General features: G+C 38.3%; 1 protein-coding gene across 1 annotated transcript in view; it reads left to right on the top strand.

The window, feature by feature from the left end:
* The window catches only part of nrxn3a (neurexin 3a), a 208,994-nt gene that overhangs the window by 134,638 nt on the left and 57,161 nt on the right, over positions 1-17,195 (top strand). Inside the window, 7 exon segments of the mRNA XM_013914133.1 lie at positions 4,623-4,826; positions 6,560-6,586; positions 9,896-10,015; positions 10,298-10,418; positions 10,504-10,764; positions 11,021-11,211; positions 13,118-13,462. Coding sequence (XP_013769587.1) covers positions 4,623-4,826; positions 6,560-6,586; positions 9,896-10,015; positions 10,298-10,418; positions 10,504-10,764; positions 11,021-11,211; positions 13,118-13,462 — 1,269 coding nt within the window.

The raw sequence follows: 17,195 nt of genomic DNA, 5'->3' as shown, positions 1-17,195 counted from the left end.
AGAACGTAGCTGTCAAACAAACCCAAACAGTCCTGACCCGCGACAATATGAAACAGAAAAGTACCGCAGTGTAATCCATTTATTTCAACAAAGTAACTGTATTCTGAATACCACCTTTTTAAACGGTAACTGTAACGGAATACAGTTACTCATATTTTGTATTCTAAATACGTAACGGCGGTGCATGTATTCCGTTACTCTCCAACACTGTATACAGGGGAGCTTGAAAGGACACTATATAAACAGTGCTAAGAACAAGAACAAGGCCAAAAAGGGAACCACCTAAGAAAAGAGTCTAAGAACTAGAAACATGAATTACTAAACTAGGAAATACTGGAAACTACACAAGGACCAAGAAAGAAATCATAATAAGAACTCAGATAATAAGAACTGGATAAAGAACACAGAAACTCAGAATATAGGACAAAACTTGTTGATGCTGGAAATAATCCAGCATCATTGTCTGACCTTACAAATGTGCTTCTGAAAGAGGAACCTATAAACACACTCCTAAACCTCGTGGAAAGCCTTCCCAGAAGAGTTCAAGCTGTTATATCTGCATAGGGTTGGTTGACCTCATATGTAACCCTATGAATTAATAAGGATGTCACTCAAGTTCACGTGAAGGTTGACGAGCAAATACTTCCGGCAATAAAATGTATAAATGTGGGCTAGCATAGCAGAAGAAAACTGGCTTCACAGAAGGCACGAGTTAAAACAACTCATTTCACATAATTGATGAACTTGTGGGTGTGCTCGGCAAGACATTTTTAAAACTGTGAATAATCTAAAGCAACTCATCTAGAGTCCAGTGTCAAAAAGAAAAAGAGGATGATTTCAGTTCTTCTTCTGGGTCTGCACTAGTATGTCTATCACTCCTTTATTATGCATATTTTTTCTTCCCACTCACGCCACTGTGCTTGCTCATAGGGGGTCATGTGATTGTTGGGATTTTCTCTGTTTTCTTTGTATTATTGTAGGGCTTTACTGTACACTTTAAAGCGCCTTGAGGCAACTTTTGTTCTGATTTGGTGCCATAGAAATAAACTTAAATTGAACTTTATGTGGAACAACACAGGAAATGTTTTAGGCTTTAGAGACTCAACATTCTAACACAAACATAAAATAAGCATATGGGGGAATGTAGCTGTTATTTCACTTGGTTACCCTGACCTATCTGCAAAAAGTAAGGTGGTGCATGAGACTATTGGAGATGAGAAAGAAATTGATTTTATCAGATCTTAGTAAGTGATATGCAGATTTATTCAGACTCCATCAGTGTGGACGCACATGCCTTTTACCTACTCAAGCTTTACTTTTCCTCAGCTTAGCTTTATCCAATCATTATCCATATTTTAATTTACACATTTGTTTCTCAGTGAGCCACACCCACCCTAATTTACCTACAGGACTTTCCAACAGATAGATGGACTGTGTCTCCACCTTGTGGCCATGTGATAGAGCTACAGCATCCCAGTCACGCAGATAAACTGAACAAAGGGCATTTAGAGGACATGAAATGCTTCAGCATATTATCAGATCATTTATCAAATTAAGCTACTGTGACAGGACAAATAATCACCGTAATCTGATTGATGCAATGAGAATGCAAGAAAATGGCAATCAGCCTTAGAGGGTTTAGGAAAGAGAGGTTTGACTACAGAAAGCAAGAGTGTAAAGTGAGCTCAATGAAATGGATTTTTCTTTAGGTAGAGAAATAAAGAATGATATCACTGGTGGCCCATTTAGATTAGGTTTAGAGTTGTGTGAAACTAGGCAATTTAAATTCTTTTTTTTTAGCTTTACAGTTTTTCTATTTGGTTGTTTCAAATACTTTGACTCTGAAGTTAAATGTAATCTGACTGTGCAGTGACAAATTACTAAAAATATTCAGTAATATTACTAATAAAGCAATCAAAGGGAATGCATGTACACAAAATGTTAGATATTTCAGTTGATTTTTGTAAAAAGGATATATCTGTTATCTATACGTAGAGGCAAACCATAAAGTACAACACTGGACTTTGATAAACAACTGTGGCCTACAGCTTGATATCATCCATGAAGAGGAGGTGGCCAACTATTGCTCCATTCCATAATTGGTATCCATATCCAGTCTTGTTAATGATCTCACTGGGGGAGTTCAGGCCTGTGCAAGACAGCAGTGGGGACAGAGTATCTCCTTTTGCGTCCTGCAGTTGATGGTGACTTGTGTTATTGGTTTGGAGCTGGCTTCTCAACACATCCCCATCAAATTCCTCATTTCTTGTAAAGTTACTGGTATTCCTAGAACTTTTTTGTATCAATCCAGGTGGTGCACAGGTTGGTCAGTCTGGTCTCACAGTTTTGAGTGACCAGTATATCTGCCAGTAGCTGTGTTTTGCCCCTCTAGTGTATTGAATGCATGAATGAATGAATGAATTGAACCATGTGCCTGTTCGTCTTAGCCTCGATGATGCCTGATAGGAGCTTCCATATGGTACTGAGGCAGGTTACTGGCCGATAGGTCAATGGGACCATTCCCTTCTGGGGATGCATCGGTTAGCCTTCAGTTAGCCTTCGGTTAGCCTTTGGTTAGCCATTTCAGTTGTGTCTCGTCCATTAGGAACTGGTTCATTTGTGCTGCTAGATGCTCATGGAGTGGAATTAGCTTCTTTAGCCAGTAGGTGTGAATCATGTCAGGGCCTGGTGCAGTCCAGCTCTGGACATGTCTACCAATGTGATAGTTGCTGGACCTTGTGTGCTCTTAGCTCCACAAGCATGGTTGTCATGGGTTGCATTTGTCCCATATGGTCTTCCAGTATTGTTCCGTCTCCAGCCTTGGTGGGATTGTTCTGATATTGGTCCCCTGCCACTGAGAATACGCCTTGGACGATTCGGTGGAGTACAGCTGGTGTATACTGGTGGTCTCTATCTGTCTGGTACAAATCTTCAAGCAGCTGGTCAACACTGAATCCCCCCCACTACATTAGGCAGCTCTCTCTCACTCATCAGTAATGTATATATAATTTTAATTACTTATGGCCTTCCTTCACTTTGCATGTCAACCATTTGATCCAGTCTTTTAGAAAGTATTTTTATTTTATTTCCAGTCTGTATGTGAATGTGTCAATAACCAGGATCTCCTCAACCACAGTTACCTATTCTCTATAGCTCTGTGTTTCATAGTTTCATAGTTTCTTAATTAGTTTTCTTTGCCGCTACCAGGAGAATCTTAAACAGGTATTCGTCCTTTGGATGCACATTTCCTTTAAGATGACCCAAGTATAGGATCTGAAATGACCGTGGAAATTGTATATTCAAATATGTTAACAAGAGCTGAATGAATACCAATTTGGAGATGACTTCATCCCATTTTTGTAATTTAATTTTTGGTGCTTCTATTGGCACTGATGAAAATAGGTTTAGTAATTATGGCAGTATATTCATCTTTATCACCCTTATTCTATCATTTAATCTGAATTGGTAGGAAAACCATCTGTCAATGTCAAAGTTACCATCATTATAGTCATAGTTGGTTTGATATAGTTTTGTCTGGTTTTCGTTTATAGCTACACCCAAATATTTAAGTTATTTAGCTCCCCAATTTACTTTATATTAAGTTCCTGATCTGGTAAGCTGTTGAACATGAAAATGTGGGTTTTCTGAATATTTATCTTACAGCCAGAGTACTCGCTAAATATATCTAATACTTGGACCAACCGAGTAAAGGAGTTTGTTGGGTTTGACAGATAAATCATAACATCATCTGAAAATAGGCTTATGGTATTTATCTGATTGGTCATTTCTTTTTCCTGTAATCAAGTCACTTTGCCTGATCATTTGGGCCAGTGGTTCAATATACAGAGTGAAAAGCATAGGAGTCAGGTGACATCCCTGTCTGGTTCCCCTGTGCAGCTCAAATTCCTGTTAAAGCCAGGAGAGGGACTAACTTGTGCTCCCAAAGTTGTGCACCACTCACTCCAAACACGAGTGGTGAATTGAAGCTCACAATCCAAAACAATGTCGAAGGGGATTCCATGAAGCCAGAGGATGTGGTCAGTAAGCAACGAGGCAATTTCTAGAGCTAAAGGAAGCTTGGGGAGAGCAACAAAATGGACAGCTTTGGAGAAGCGATTGATGATGGTTAAGGTGACAGTGTTACCAGATGGGCTCAGTGTGTTACCTGGGGATAAACCTTAAAGGGATGTGGAGACAGCTGGGTGGCCCATTTCTGGTGTCAGGCTTATCCAGCTGAGCATCCCAGAGCAGGGACTCAATCTCCCAACTCAGGGAACCAATGATGCAGTCCAGTGAAAGGGGACCAGACGTTCTGGGACAGCACATCAGGTTTGATGTTACAGGACCTTGGTCGATAGCTAATGTTGAGGTTAAATCTGGTAGAGGTGGATAATATCCACCTGGCCCGATGAGCATTGTAATACTTTGCAGTCCGGGGATATGCAAGGTTTTGGGATCTGTCTGTACTACAAAGGCATGCTCCTTCCAGCCAGTGCCTTTCTCTTGTAGGACCAGTTTGATGGCGAGGACTTATCATACTTCCTTTCTGTGGGAGAACAATAGTAAGAGAAAAAAACCCCACATAAATGTATTTTACTTTTGTTCCTGACTTTCTCTTCCAGAGGCTTCAATCCTCTCCTATGATGGCAGCATGTATATGAAGGTTGTGATGCCGATCATCATGCATACTGAAGCTGAGGATGTGTCTTTGCGGTTTCGCTCCCAGCGGGCTTATGGTCTCCTCATGGCCACTACCTCCCGAGACTCAGCCGACACGCTACGGCTGGAGTTGGACGGGAGTCGCGTCAAACTCACGGTCAATCTAGGTATCGTATGCCCCACCCAGCCATCTGCCACTACACCTCCACCTTCACTGTGAGATGGTTTACCGTCGAGCGGTAACTTCTCCTTTTCTATTCTCTTTTTTTTCGTCTTTTCATTGGTTACTCATCACAGTGATCCCTCAAAGATTTCAACCATCTTTAGAACAGCAATCAGTTCTCTTTTGCATGGCTGTTAATGTGTGCATAAATCACCAGACAGCAATTACTGGAAACATTTAAAAATACATACATTTTACTTCACTATTAAATATGTTTGGAAACCTTTGAACCAGAAACGTGTACTCACTTTTGTTTATAGAACCTTTGAGACAGTAAAAGCAAAATAAGTAGAATACACATCATAAACAGGTTCTATATCTGGTTTCAGTTTGTTGTTTTTATTTTATCTATTTTTTTAAAGAACAGACTGTGCTGAGATTTTCTCAGATGTAATCCGTAGTAAGAATAACCACTGATCCATCATTCAGCAGGATAGGATATAAAAGGAACAAGTTTTCTTTCTACGACCTTCATTTTTGTGTCTGACATCAGGTAATTTCTGTGTCACCCTGCTGTTGTTCTGGGTGTCTTTTTGTTTTTTGTTGCTCATGATAGTTTCTTTTTGTTATTAAATTTTGTGCTTTTTCAGCGTCTTCCTTTTGCTTGTTTTCCCATCAACTCCATTTCCCATCATGCTTTGTCAAAAGATGGTATTCACACCTTCAAAGGCCTTAAGCCTGCGGCCCGTCAGGCGAACAGCCCGAGAACAGAGCCCAGCAAAACCTACAGCTAGCTGCAACCCCAATGTTAAAAAGAAAAGACAAGAAGAAGAAATGGCAAAGACACACGAGTCACAAACTGCATTTTGTCTGTTCTATATCGTACATACAGTTTGTCTTGTTTGATTAACGGTGGAAGTTGTATACCATTTAGATGAATTTTATGAGGCATACTCTTGTTTTTAATTTCAAAAATGAAGCGCCAATTGGTCAGTACTTTATATGACTTTCTATCCCATATTAATCCATGTAGTTTTGTACTAAGTGTTAATGTTAGTAGCCTGACCCTTTGATGGAGCGTAGCGAGATGCAGGAACAGTATAGCAGGAGTTTTGATGCTTGGGGTTCCTGTGCTTCTGCACGGTGCTGGTGCTGACTGGATCGTGGCTGTTTGCTCCCACTTTTCTGTTGCGGTTGACGACACATGAAACCACCAGCCACATGGTGACCAACCCTCGCTGTCGCAGTGTGCGGCAGTTATTCTGGCCTTGGTTCAGATAATGAACTTGCTTTTTCTCAGTTACAAGCGTTTATTTAAAAAAAAATCTGTTTGAATATCAGATCCATTTATAATTATTGTTTGTTTTTATTAAGTAACTGAGGCAATTTTACTGGTGCGGAGGCTTTGATTTAAATGCAAAGTCAAATAGTGTTGGGTCGGAAAACCCATGTAGCTGGTATTACAAGTGGCCATTTTTATGTAAATATAGCACAATTATTAATTACAGCACTGTTGATTAACAAAAGAGCAGAAATTAATGTATTGAGTAATGACATGTTATATTTATTACATGATTGTTTGACTTAGAGATCATTCTAAAGATAGACCAATGGGATGAAATGGCTGCCTTACTGCATGTGTACGTCCCCGGAAGGGTGGATTTTTTGTTTTTGGATGTCTGCAGCAGTAACCTTGAAGGATGCAATTTCATCTGTCATTTATTCTTCCCCATCTAGACTGTATCAGGATAAACTGTAACTCCAGTAAGTTAACACTCAAGTTTCATTTTGTTTTGTTTGTTAATGATATCGATGTTTTTTGTTTTTTAAAGAAGAAAGAAATGTAATTTTTCAAAATCCAACATCTTCTTATTTGAAGGGTGAGTTTGAGCAACATAAAGCAGTAGAAACAGACTCAGTGAAACTAAATGGTGATGACATAATTCCTCATTTTATATATGCCAGAGGATCACAGATAAAATCAGTCTTCTGTTTCCTCTATACTCTACATAACCAATATTTAAAGAAGCTTTTATGAGATTAAATTACTCTTACCTTCCTTAGGAGAAAAACCGTGAATATACAGTAAATACAGTATATTTCACTATATTTGCCACCTTCTTTGGTACAGAGTGGGAAATAGTAATTGAGAGCCAATACTAGCAGAGTACTACTGACATTTGTCGTCCAGTTTGGTGCTATGGCACCATATTGCCTCAGTAATGGAGACACTGGTACGGTAGATGAACAACCTTTTGGTGTTACCTCACAAGATGGAAATTAAAATTAGATGAAGATAAATATGAAATTTGGTAAGAATGTATGAAAAGGATGAGTAACTGTTATGTTCTGTGGTAGCAAACCAATAGAAATTGCTGGTGTAGAGCTTGTGCTTTAGCTGTAAGTTAGTACATATTGTTCTCTAAAGAGTGCAGTAATAGCCTGAAGTTAACACTGATGTAGGTAAATGACACTGAACAAGGTAAGTTATTATTAAACGATTACTATTAATCTGTCATTATTGGTTAGCACCAAAATGATGAACTTGACTAAATCATACAAGCCTCTGTCTTCAGTGGAACACAACTGAAAGCACTCAGATTTAAACTAAAGGGACTAAAGTAATTAGTGTAAGCGTTCATGCCCAGCACATGAGTGCTCATGAACTACCTTTGATTTTATGTGAGGAATTTATAAACACCAAATATTAAAGCCTTATTTCAGGGGAAAACTTGACAAGCTAAACGATGTAACCATAAAAATTGAATTTTGTGAATCATTTTGAATTTGAGTGTTTGTTAAAACATTGATAATATCCATAATAATGCTATGATAAAACCCATGTAGAACTAGGAGCTATCACTCCTTATTTTTCAAAGCACACTAATAGAGAAATATAAATCCAAGGAAAAATTCACATGTTGTTTCATCAGGTGGACATTTTCAGTCCATTACTTTTTCTGTACAACGAGACAGTTTTTTAAACTGAAATTTGTGTTTCCATAAGTAATATGCATGCTAATGACAACTAGCTGAGTACTGACTGACAACGGGTGTACTTTACACTCCTAACACAAACCCAGATTCAAAAGGCTGAAAAATCAAACAGTCTTTTAATTAAATGTAATATTTGACTATTTATTGAAGAAAGTGTGTTTTTCAGAGGAAACTAGTTCGCAGGATAGTTTGTCATGTTAGGGAACTTTCTAAGCATTTTTCAGGCTAGCTGTGATGAATCATTAAGCTCTTTCTACTTATAGTGTGTCTGTTGCTGTTTTACAGTCATTTCCAAGATCACTACGATTGCTTTTACTCATAATGGGGTAACGGAGATTCGATCAGCTTAAAGATGTAATCAAAATGATTTAACCCAATTTAGATTTTAATTTAAATACTCAAAGAATGTACATATTAAAAATTAATATTAATATTGAGAATATTACACATTATTGAGAATATGCATTATCCTTTGAGCTTTTTGATATGAATAATTATAAATGAGAAAAACTTTTAAAATTGTTTCCCACGTTTCAGACAGCTTCTTGAAAATTGATGATGATCAATCTCATCAACTTCTCGCCAACTTGCCTACATAATCTGTCTTTATAGGTTCACAGTGTTGGCATCTGTATTACTTGTGTATTTGCTTGGTATTGGATCGATACCAAAAGTTGTAGCACCATGCATTAAACACATTGATGGGATGTTAGCTATCCACTTCCAGTCACTCAAATAAACAATTAAATATATGAGGTCCACCAAATTCTTGGAGCTGCTTGAGCAAAGGATAGGTTGGTCCAGCAACCATGGAAAAAAATAATTACGTTTCTCGTCTACGGTTGTGACAGATTAAGACTGAAGACTCAAACTAAGTTAAACTTTTCTTTAATTTTCTTTTTTACATTTCAGTGCACCGCCTCGACTGCCACAAAATACTGCAAATAGTTCTATAATTACAGACTTTGACATATGCTGGTGACATAAATGCCACCATGTCTCACATGCATACAAAATATTAATTTTAGTTTTGGATTGTTATGATGCAACACATCTTTTTATAAAATCTGCCTGTGATTGCTAAAATACAGGTGGTGCATCAATTGACCCTTACCCCACTTTCCTCTGCATTTCCATGTGTGGCATCGCTGATGTAAATGATGTAAATGTAAAGAAGAAAATGCTTAAATTAATTTAAAGATAAATGAATAAAACTGTATGACCAACCTGTTTTCCACATCAGTGCTAATTTCTTTTAAATCTCATGACTGTTTTCTAACCTGAAGTAGTTTCATACTTTTCTAAAAGGAAAGAATAGTTCTCCTCCTGCCCTGAGAAGAAATGGTTTCCAATAATATAAAGCAGCCGTCCTCATCCTTTTTGTGCCAGGGATCGGTTTATGCCCGACAATATTTTCACGGACCGCCTTTAAGGTTTTGCGTATAAATACAACAAAATAAAACCAGTACTGTTACCAAAAAAAAAAAAAAAAGATTCACACAGGAAAAAACCCAGTTAACACTGAAAACGATAAAAAACGATAAAAACCCTGAAAAGCATGAATTTCGCACCTGAGCCTCGACTCTGGCAGCCCGGTACCAAACGACTCCGGTCCGTGGCCCGGGGCTTGGGCACCACTGATATAAAGCCCTAATGTTTGCTGAACACAAACATATAACACTGGTCATGTTAATAGCATTTTGTTATTGGAGCAGGAGATTAAGAAATGAAGATAAAAAAGCAGTGCAGAACATGGAAGGAATGACAGGAAGATTTCTTTAACTCTATGATGAGTAAAAGCAATTATTTCTACTGCTTAGCAGTCAGGTAAATGATATGAGCACAGATGTTTGACATCTGTGCTCATATCATTTACCCTGTGTAAATAAATGAATGACTATATCAAACCTTTGTTTCCCATCAGATCTAATTTCAACCCAATTTTTCCCTCATTTTTAAACTACTAACCAGGTTGTGGAAGACCTGTAAATGTTCCTATTGTCACTGGTGGGAAGCAAAGGTTTGGTTTTAGGCTCTCAGGATGTCCTTAACTTTGTGACTGACCATTGTTCTCAGGCAAGGGACCGGAGACCCTGTATGCTGGGCAAAAGCTCAATGATAATGAATGGCATACAGTGCGTGTGGTGCGTCGTGGCAAAACCTACAAGCTAACGGTTGACGATGATGTAGCAGAAGGTACTTGCCTCCATCAACTGGAAATATTCTTAGTATGTCTTTGTCAGTGTTATTCCACCATGCTACAGCATCTCGCCATAAACACTAAAGTCAGTGTGTAATTCTGCTCCAAAAAAGCAAGTACACATGTACCCATTAGTGTCAGTTTGCATTCATCTAATACTGTGTAATGTAATTTTCTCCTTAAATCAGCCCTTTTGTGTTAGTGTCAGACGGTGTTCTCTTTTCTTTTCGTTTTTTGTCTTTCTTTCAACCCTTCCCCTCCACCCTCCCCGTCTCCAGGCCAGATGGTGGGTGACCACACTCGTCTGGAGTTCCATAACATCGAAACAGGCATAATGACAGAGCGCCGATTTGTTTCTAGCATCCCATCCAGCTTTATTGGTCACCTCCAGAGCCTAAGGTATTTCTACTTCTAAGATGAATATTCTGTAGATTTTTAAAAATGTTTCCTTATTTTTGCCCACATGTTCTTTTCTTTTTCTCAGATTTAACGGCATGCTATACATTGACTTATGCAAGAATGGTGACATTGATTACTGTGAGCTCAATGCCCGCTTTGGGATTCGCTCCATTATCGCTGACCCTGTCACCTTCAAATCCAAGAGCAGCTATCTCAGCCTGGCCACGTTACAGGCCTACACGTCCATGCACCTCTTCTTTCAGTTCAAGACCACTTCACCAGATGGCTTCATACTCTTCAACTCTGGAGACGGCAATGATTTCATTGCTGTGGAACTAGTTAAAGGGTAAACTTTCCTTTAGAGGATACCTGTTAAACTGTTGTTAATGGTTGGTTGATTTTATTGTGTTCCAATAAGAATAACGAACAAACACATTTTTGTCAAAAGTCTGATATCCTGATCATGGCCGAACCTTCATTATAGGATAAAATTCATCTTTCTGTTATATTTTTACTAATTTGCAAATAGCAGATGTTTGTATTGCTATTTCACACTTGTTTTTGTTGTTAAACCCATATAACTAGTGATTTTTCTCTTGTAGGTACATACACTATGTTTTTGACCTTGGAAATGGGCCCAACCTCATCAAGGGAAAAAGTGAAAGGGCACTAAATGACAATCAGTGGCACAATGTGGCTATTACCCGAGACAACAGCAACACCCATACGCTGAAAGTAGATGCTACAGCCACTAGTCAGAGTATCAATGGTGCCAAGAATCTGGACCTTAAAGGTACACTCAAGATATGACTCAGTTTTTCATTTAGATATAGTGGTTGTTTGCTGCACTGATAAGAAACGAGTGTTTCGCTCTGTGGTATAGTGGTTAAGACATTTTACCTGACATGCAAAAGCTTCCTGGTTTCATTTTGGCAGGAGACACACAAACCATACCTCAAGCTCATTGAGGGTTTTAAAAGATGCCTATAAATAAATGTATTATTATTATCATTATTATGAATAAACTTTATTACGATCTACTCAAGCTGCTTCAATTTCAGGACTATAGATGCACAATCCTCTTAGCTGTGTGCGCAGCGCGCCTTCAAGCCCAGTTTTTGACACTTTGTGGAGCATGCTGTGACCTTGGGGATATAAATCCAATAATTTCACAATTCAGAACGATGACGATGATCACTGTTGACTTAGTTAAATTTGAAGTTAAAGTTTAGGACTGCCAAATATTAATGACTAATTGTGTGGAGGATGGGCTCATGGCGTACATCCTTTGATGCCAACTGGTCAGCCAGCTTACTACTTACTTCTAACTCAACTTTAAATCTTTTCATGGATGCTAGGCGTGACGTTGTCAGCAGGAAGTGTGGGTCAATATACTGACACTGAAATACTTCAGGACTATTCCCCAGTCGTGCCTTGATGCCGGTTTGCATTTGTGAAATGAAGGAGTTGGTTTTTGAAGAGAACAACTACCACGGCTGGGTATCGATTTTGATTTCTATAACTGACTCGACGGTCCCGATTCGATTCGATTCAGTTTTGACTCAGACAGTCAGAAATATTAGAATTCTGATCATTTATCAGCACATGTCCATATTTTTATATGTATGTATAAAAACAAAGCTGAGACTTCATCAGAGGCCTTTGTGTCAAAGTAACTGAGGATAAAACAGAAAAACAAGCAGATTTTTCTGGCCTATAACCTTAAAAATATTCTGCAGTAGAACAAAAACTAAAGAAAACTATGATACAACATGTGAACATTACCTGAGGCTATTTTTGAGGAAAAAAAAACAGCGGCCGGCAGCACTGTACACACTAGCAGACTGGTGCGTAATAAGCAAGCGAATGATGGAGACAACAGAGACGTTTGATGGTAAACTGGTCTGTGAGTACACTGAAAGAAAGCTGAAGTGCAATTTTATCGTGGTGGAAGCAAAACAGCAAAAGTACGAGGAAATGCATGAAGCGTAGTTTTGATCATTTTGTTTTGCTGATGGTTCAGCGAGTTTTGGTCAGAGAGTGACGAAACCTGCAGCTTCAGAATCTGTGAGATGTCGGTGTACGTGGCGGCGGGTGAACGATCCACGCTTTGTGTTTTACGTCTTTGTGTGGAATCCGTTTACCTGCTCTCATTTACTGTTTAGCTGTTTGGTGGTTGTTGAAATAGTTTTGTGAGCTTTAACCTGAGATTCTGACAAAATACTTTTATATTGAAATATTGATTCAGGATTTAGTGAATCGATCTCACTTTATTTAAACTAAAATCGATTTGGATAGAGGAAATGTATTTTTTAAAACCTCCCCCAATAACTGCATCAGACTTAACAAGACAGTGCAGACGGATCTTTCTGGTGTTCCCAGTAATGCAACAGTAAAATAGTTTGTGTGCTCAAGCAATAAGAAGGTGAATAATTAGCATACATTTGCAAATCAGCCAGCGTCGTATTCAGACAACAACAACAATAAAAATCCACGTACGTGTACAGCTGTCAAGAGGAAAAGCCTGTGTGATATGTGCGCTCTCTTTAGTTCGGTTTGTGATTAATTAAAAGTTCTGTTTTGTTTGTCCTGATGTCGTTTAGATCTGAAAAGATTTCAACACAAATCTTTCTATAAATATCCATAATATTTTTAAAGATAATGTTCTCCTGCACTTTTACATTTTTTCTGTGCCCCAGGTGATCTGTTCATTGCTGGACTGGGTCCAGGCATGTATGGCAACCTGCCTAAACTGGTGGCTTCCAGAGACGGCTTCCAGGGCTGTTTGGCGTCAGTGGACCTCAATGGTCGTCTTCCGGATCTCCTCAACGATGCATTGTTTCGCAGCGGGCAGATTGAACGTGGATGTGAAGGTACACCGTCCCTCAAATCTCAGCCTGATTTAGACTACTACAACACAAACTTCAACTCCAACTCCAGCAGCCCTTTCTTCCTGCTCAATGCAAACAGTAGCTCTGCATCCATGAGACCGTATGGAAGGCGCTTCGTCTTATTAACTGTATTTGTTGCCTCACTTATTCACTGTTAGAATTCTGATCAAATCAGCTCCTCGTACAAAACCAAGTTATCGGCCACATCGGTCGCCTCCTTACAGAGCCTTCATCATCACTATTTATGCAGCCTTTGCTAATGCAAAGATTACCTCTCTTATTTTTTTAATCTATGATGCTTTTGTAAAGTTCTTTTTCTGAATGATATGAATATTAAGTTTTATAACTGATTCAAAACAAAAACAGATTCTAATGGGTGCTGGCTCAGGTATGTCAGTAAAAGGACAAAAGACAGAGAGAGTCACTACATTTACATTTCCTTCAACATACTCACGTTATTCTTCACTTACACTAACTCTGAGAGTTGGCTACAATGCTTCTGACTACATATGCTGAACACTGTCCTGTGTCACGATGCCAATGATGTGTCAGTCCTGAGTGGATCGTTGTTTACATCCATTTCAACCTTTAAAGCCCACAGAGTAATGGATTCAGATGAGACAATGCTACACAGTAAATAAAGTTCTCTCTGGTCTCAGAGCACTGTCATAAATGGTGACAAAATGACAACTATTTCTTTGTGTACATCATTGTTGAGGTCATTAACTATCATCATTTCTATTACTTTATTCATTTTTTGTACTCTCTATAGATGATTCATTACAGTAACCATCATTACTTTTGTGTTTGCCCTGGTTATTGTTACATCTGCAAAAATCTTTATCCTCACTGGGGCCACCAAACAAGATGGGACAACAGAAAGTAATGTATCCCATTACTGCACTGAAATGAGTATGTTACAAGGAAATGTTATATGGAATAGCATTAGGCGAAACATTGGACATGGACCCAAGTAGATTTTTTTATATGACAGTCGACATGCCTTTGAAACTTAAGCAACAAGAAAAGATATTTTATGTCTGCACTGTGTATGTTCTGCCATGAACATGTAAATAGACCATATGAAGAAAAGTACAGGGGCGGCTACACATTACAAGTACAGGAGGTACTTGGTCATGGAAACCTATGCCATGAAGCGCCTTTGTTTCTGTGCCGATGTTGATGGGCAAGGCTGAAACTGTTAGTCAGTCAGCAGAGACTCTTACACACTTACGTCACAGCAATGCATGGCACCTTTACATGATCTGCCACTCTGTGGCTGACTTGTTAGGATTCCTAAATGATTCCACTTTGGAATAGTACCATCACAACACCACAGTTCATTATGGAATATCCAGGAGGGAAGAAATTTCACAAACTGACTTCAAATGCTTGTATCCGATTGCATTTCCATGCTTGAACTCGGTGAGCTGTCAGAATGACCCAATCTTTCACGGCCGTTTGTAAATACAGATCTGATGGTTGGTGCTTGATTAAATACACCTGTGGCAACTGGACTGAAAATATCTTGGCTGTGGTTACGTAGTAACAATGTTCTGATTTTGGTTAAAACATTCTCATTAAGTTGTTTTTTCATGACTCTCACACTTTACCAAGAGATCAAGCTGTTATATATCTATTATAAAAATCAAAGCTCAAAATTTATGTGACTCTTTTGAATAATATTTGGCACTTTCGATGGGAATCACTGTTTTTATTACATTTATTTTGTTAGACTACTGCTGTTTGAGGTAGCCGGGGTTTACAAGTGGTCAGCTGCAGAAGTACAAAGCAAATAACAATGTAACTACTTCAAAAAATCGTTTATATCTTTATTTGTAGGATGTGCAGTTTTACATCTTGCCATTATTTCTGCATCAGGCTATATTTGGTATTCAGTTCACACAGACCTTTGTTCACAAAGACAAACTTGCCAAAGGTTTTAACATGTTCTGTGTAGCTACACCAAAATGGGCCGTTGAAACATTTTGCACAAGAAAACAAATGTCATTGTGGACAAAATGTTTCCATCTTCCTGTAAAAGTTGTGCATTTTTATTATTCACTTATTTATTTGCTGCTGTTTTATGGGCCATCTTCCACAATCTGTTTGCATGGACATCATTTTCTATACAGCAGTTTTTCTTATGCCTGCCATATCATTGAGTTGGAAATGTATGTATTGTACTTTTTGTTTTTCATGGAACATTTATTTAAAGAGCCCCATGTTAAACCAATAAATGTGGTAGCTGACATTTCATTTTAGTAGAAAAGAAACGGTATATGTCCTTGGTATAACAATCTGAATCAGAATGAAAACAATGTTATTTCATTGTACTGTATGCAGCGCAAGAAAGTATCGGTTGATTAATTTATTTTTCCAAATAAAATTTCATCAATCGCAGTTTGTTGGTCTTGTCCATGGCATTTTTGTGTGTTTGTATGATTTTTGTATGGTTTTCTTTTTCTTTTGCAATACACCACGATCAGCTCAACAGTCTTTTAAACTGTTTGAAATTTCATTGTTTGTAATTTCATTACAAGCTTTCATCACATTAAAAGTTTTTCTTGTTTGTTTGTTTGTAAGTTTGTTGCCTATATCGAAGCCCATCTGTAATTAGGGAGTTCAGACTGCAGCAATACATTTTGCCGTCACTAGAGGGCGATGCTGCACTGCTAACAAACAGCAAATAAGCATCAACACTGAGCTTTAGGATTTTCTTATAAGCTGACGTTTAAAACAATCCCCCCTCGACGGTCAACATGACTTTGTCCCGAATACCTCCTTTAACTGAGCATCTTTGACGAGGTAAGTCTCCGGACCATCACATGATTTGAGGTCGAATAACAATACGTTTTTGTTCAGTATCATTGCAAACCAACCATTCAAGTTATAAAAAATAAACAATAATTTCCCAAACAAATGAATGTGTGTGAGTAACCAAAGTATACAAACAACAGCACACAAAGCAGTTTAACAAAACGTCTCGTTGCTCTTTATTTGTCATTATCATCCTAACATTCACAGAGTTATCGATGACACATTGTTATAGTGGCACAGTCGCGTTCTGACAGCACAAAGGTCTGGCTGGGCCTCTCCTCCTGCTCTGTGTACTCCACCTTCCTCTCAGTCCAAAGACATGCATGCCTGTTTAATTAATGATTCTAAATTGGCTGTCAGTGTGAATGTGAGCATGAATGATTGTTTGTCTCTCCACGTTAGTCCAGTAGACTAATGGCCTGTCCACACGCATCTACCATGGCAGCTGGAATGGGCTTCAGCTCTCCTGTAAACATGAACTAGCTCAGCCGTTATAACTGATGCATAGAGAACAGCCAAACAGAAAGCCTGAACAGAAATAACTGAAATGTACTATGCTTCATTTCAAATATAAAATAGTGTAGTTTATTTAAAGAATAACTACATTTTGCCACATTCCAATGAGAAAAAGATTTTTAGGGATAACTGTAGCAGTTGAATGATCTTTTACCAATTCAGTCCAATCAAAATTCAGTATTGAGTTTTATTCAATTTTATTTATATAATGCCAAATACAACAACAGTCACCACATGGACTTTAACAGCCATAAGACATTACATTATGATGACTGACAGGTAACGTGAATAACACTGATGATCACGTTATTCTGGCACCTATTATTGAGTGAGAGATATATAGATAATATTTTAAGGAGCAAGTGCAAGGACCAGATTGTGATGGTTAGATGATATGGTCAGAGTATCTCCTAAACTGCAGCTCTTGTAGTTTGTTCTCACTCTGCAGTGGTATCTATCAAAAGTTTTTCCAAGGAAGGAACAGCAGTGACAGACAGGTTGTTCATGGGCAGCCAAGACTTCAGTGATGCGCATTCAATTTCCATTCAAT

Source organism: Pundamilia nyererei, unplaced genomic scaffold (genome assembly GCF_000239375.1).
Source record: "Pundamilia nyererei isolate P.nyererei 1_Seehausen unplaced genomic scaffold, PunNye1.0 scaffold00173, whole genome shotgun sequence".
In the NCBI taxonomy this organism is placed as follows: domain Eukaryota; kingdom Metazoa; phylum Chordata; class Actinopteri; order Cichliformes; family Cichlidae; genus Pundamilia; species Pundamilia nyererei.
Note: the sequence above shows the minus strand (reverse complement) of the source record. Positions and strands in the feature narration are given on the sequence as shown.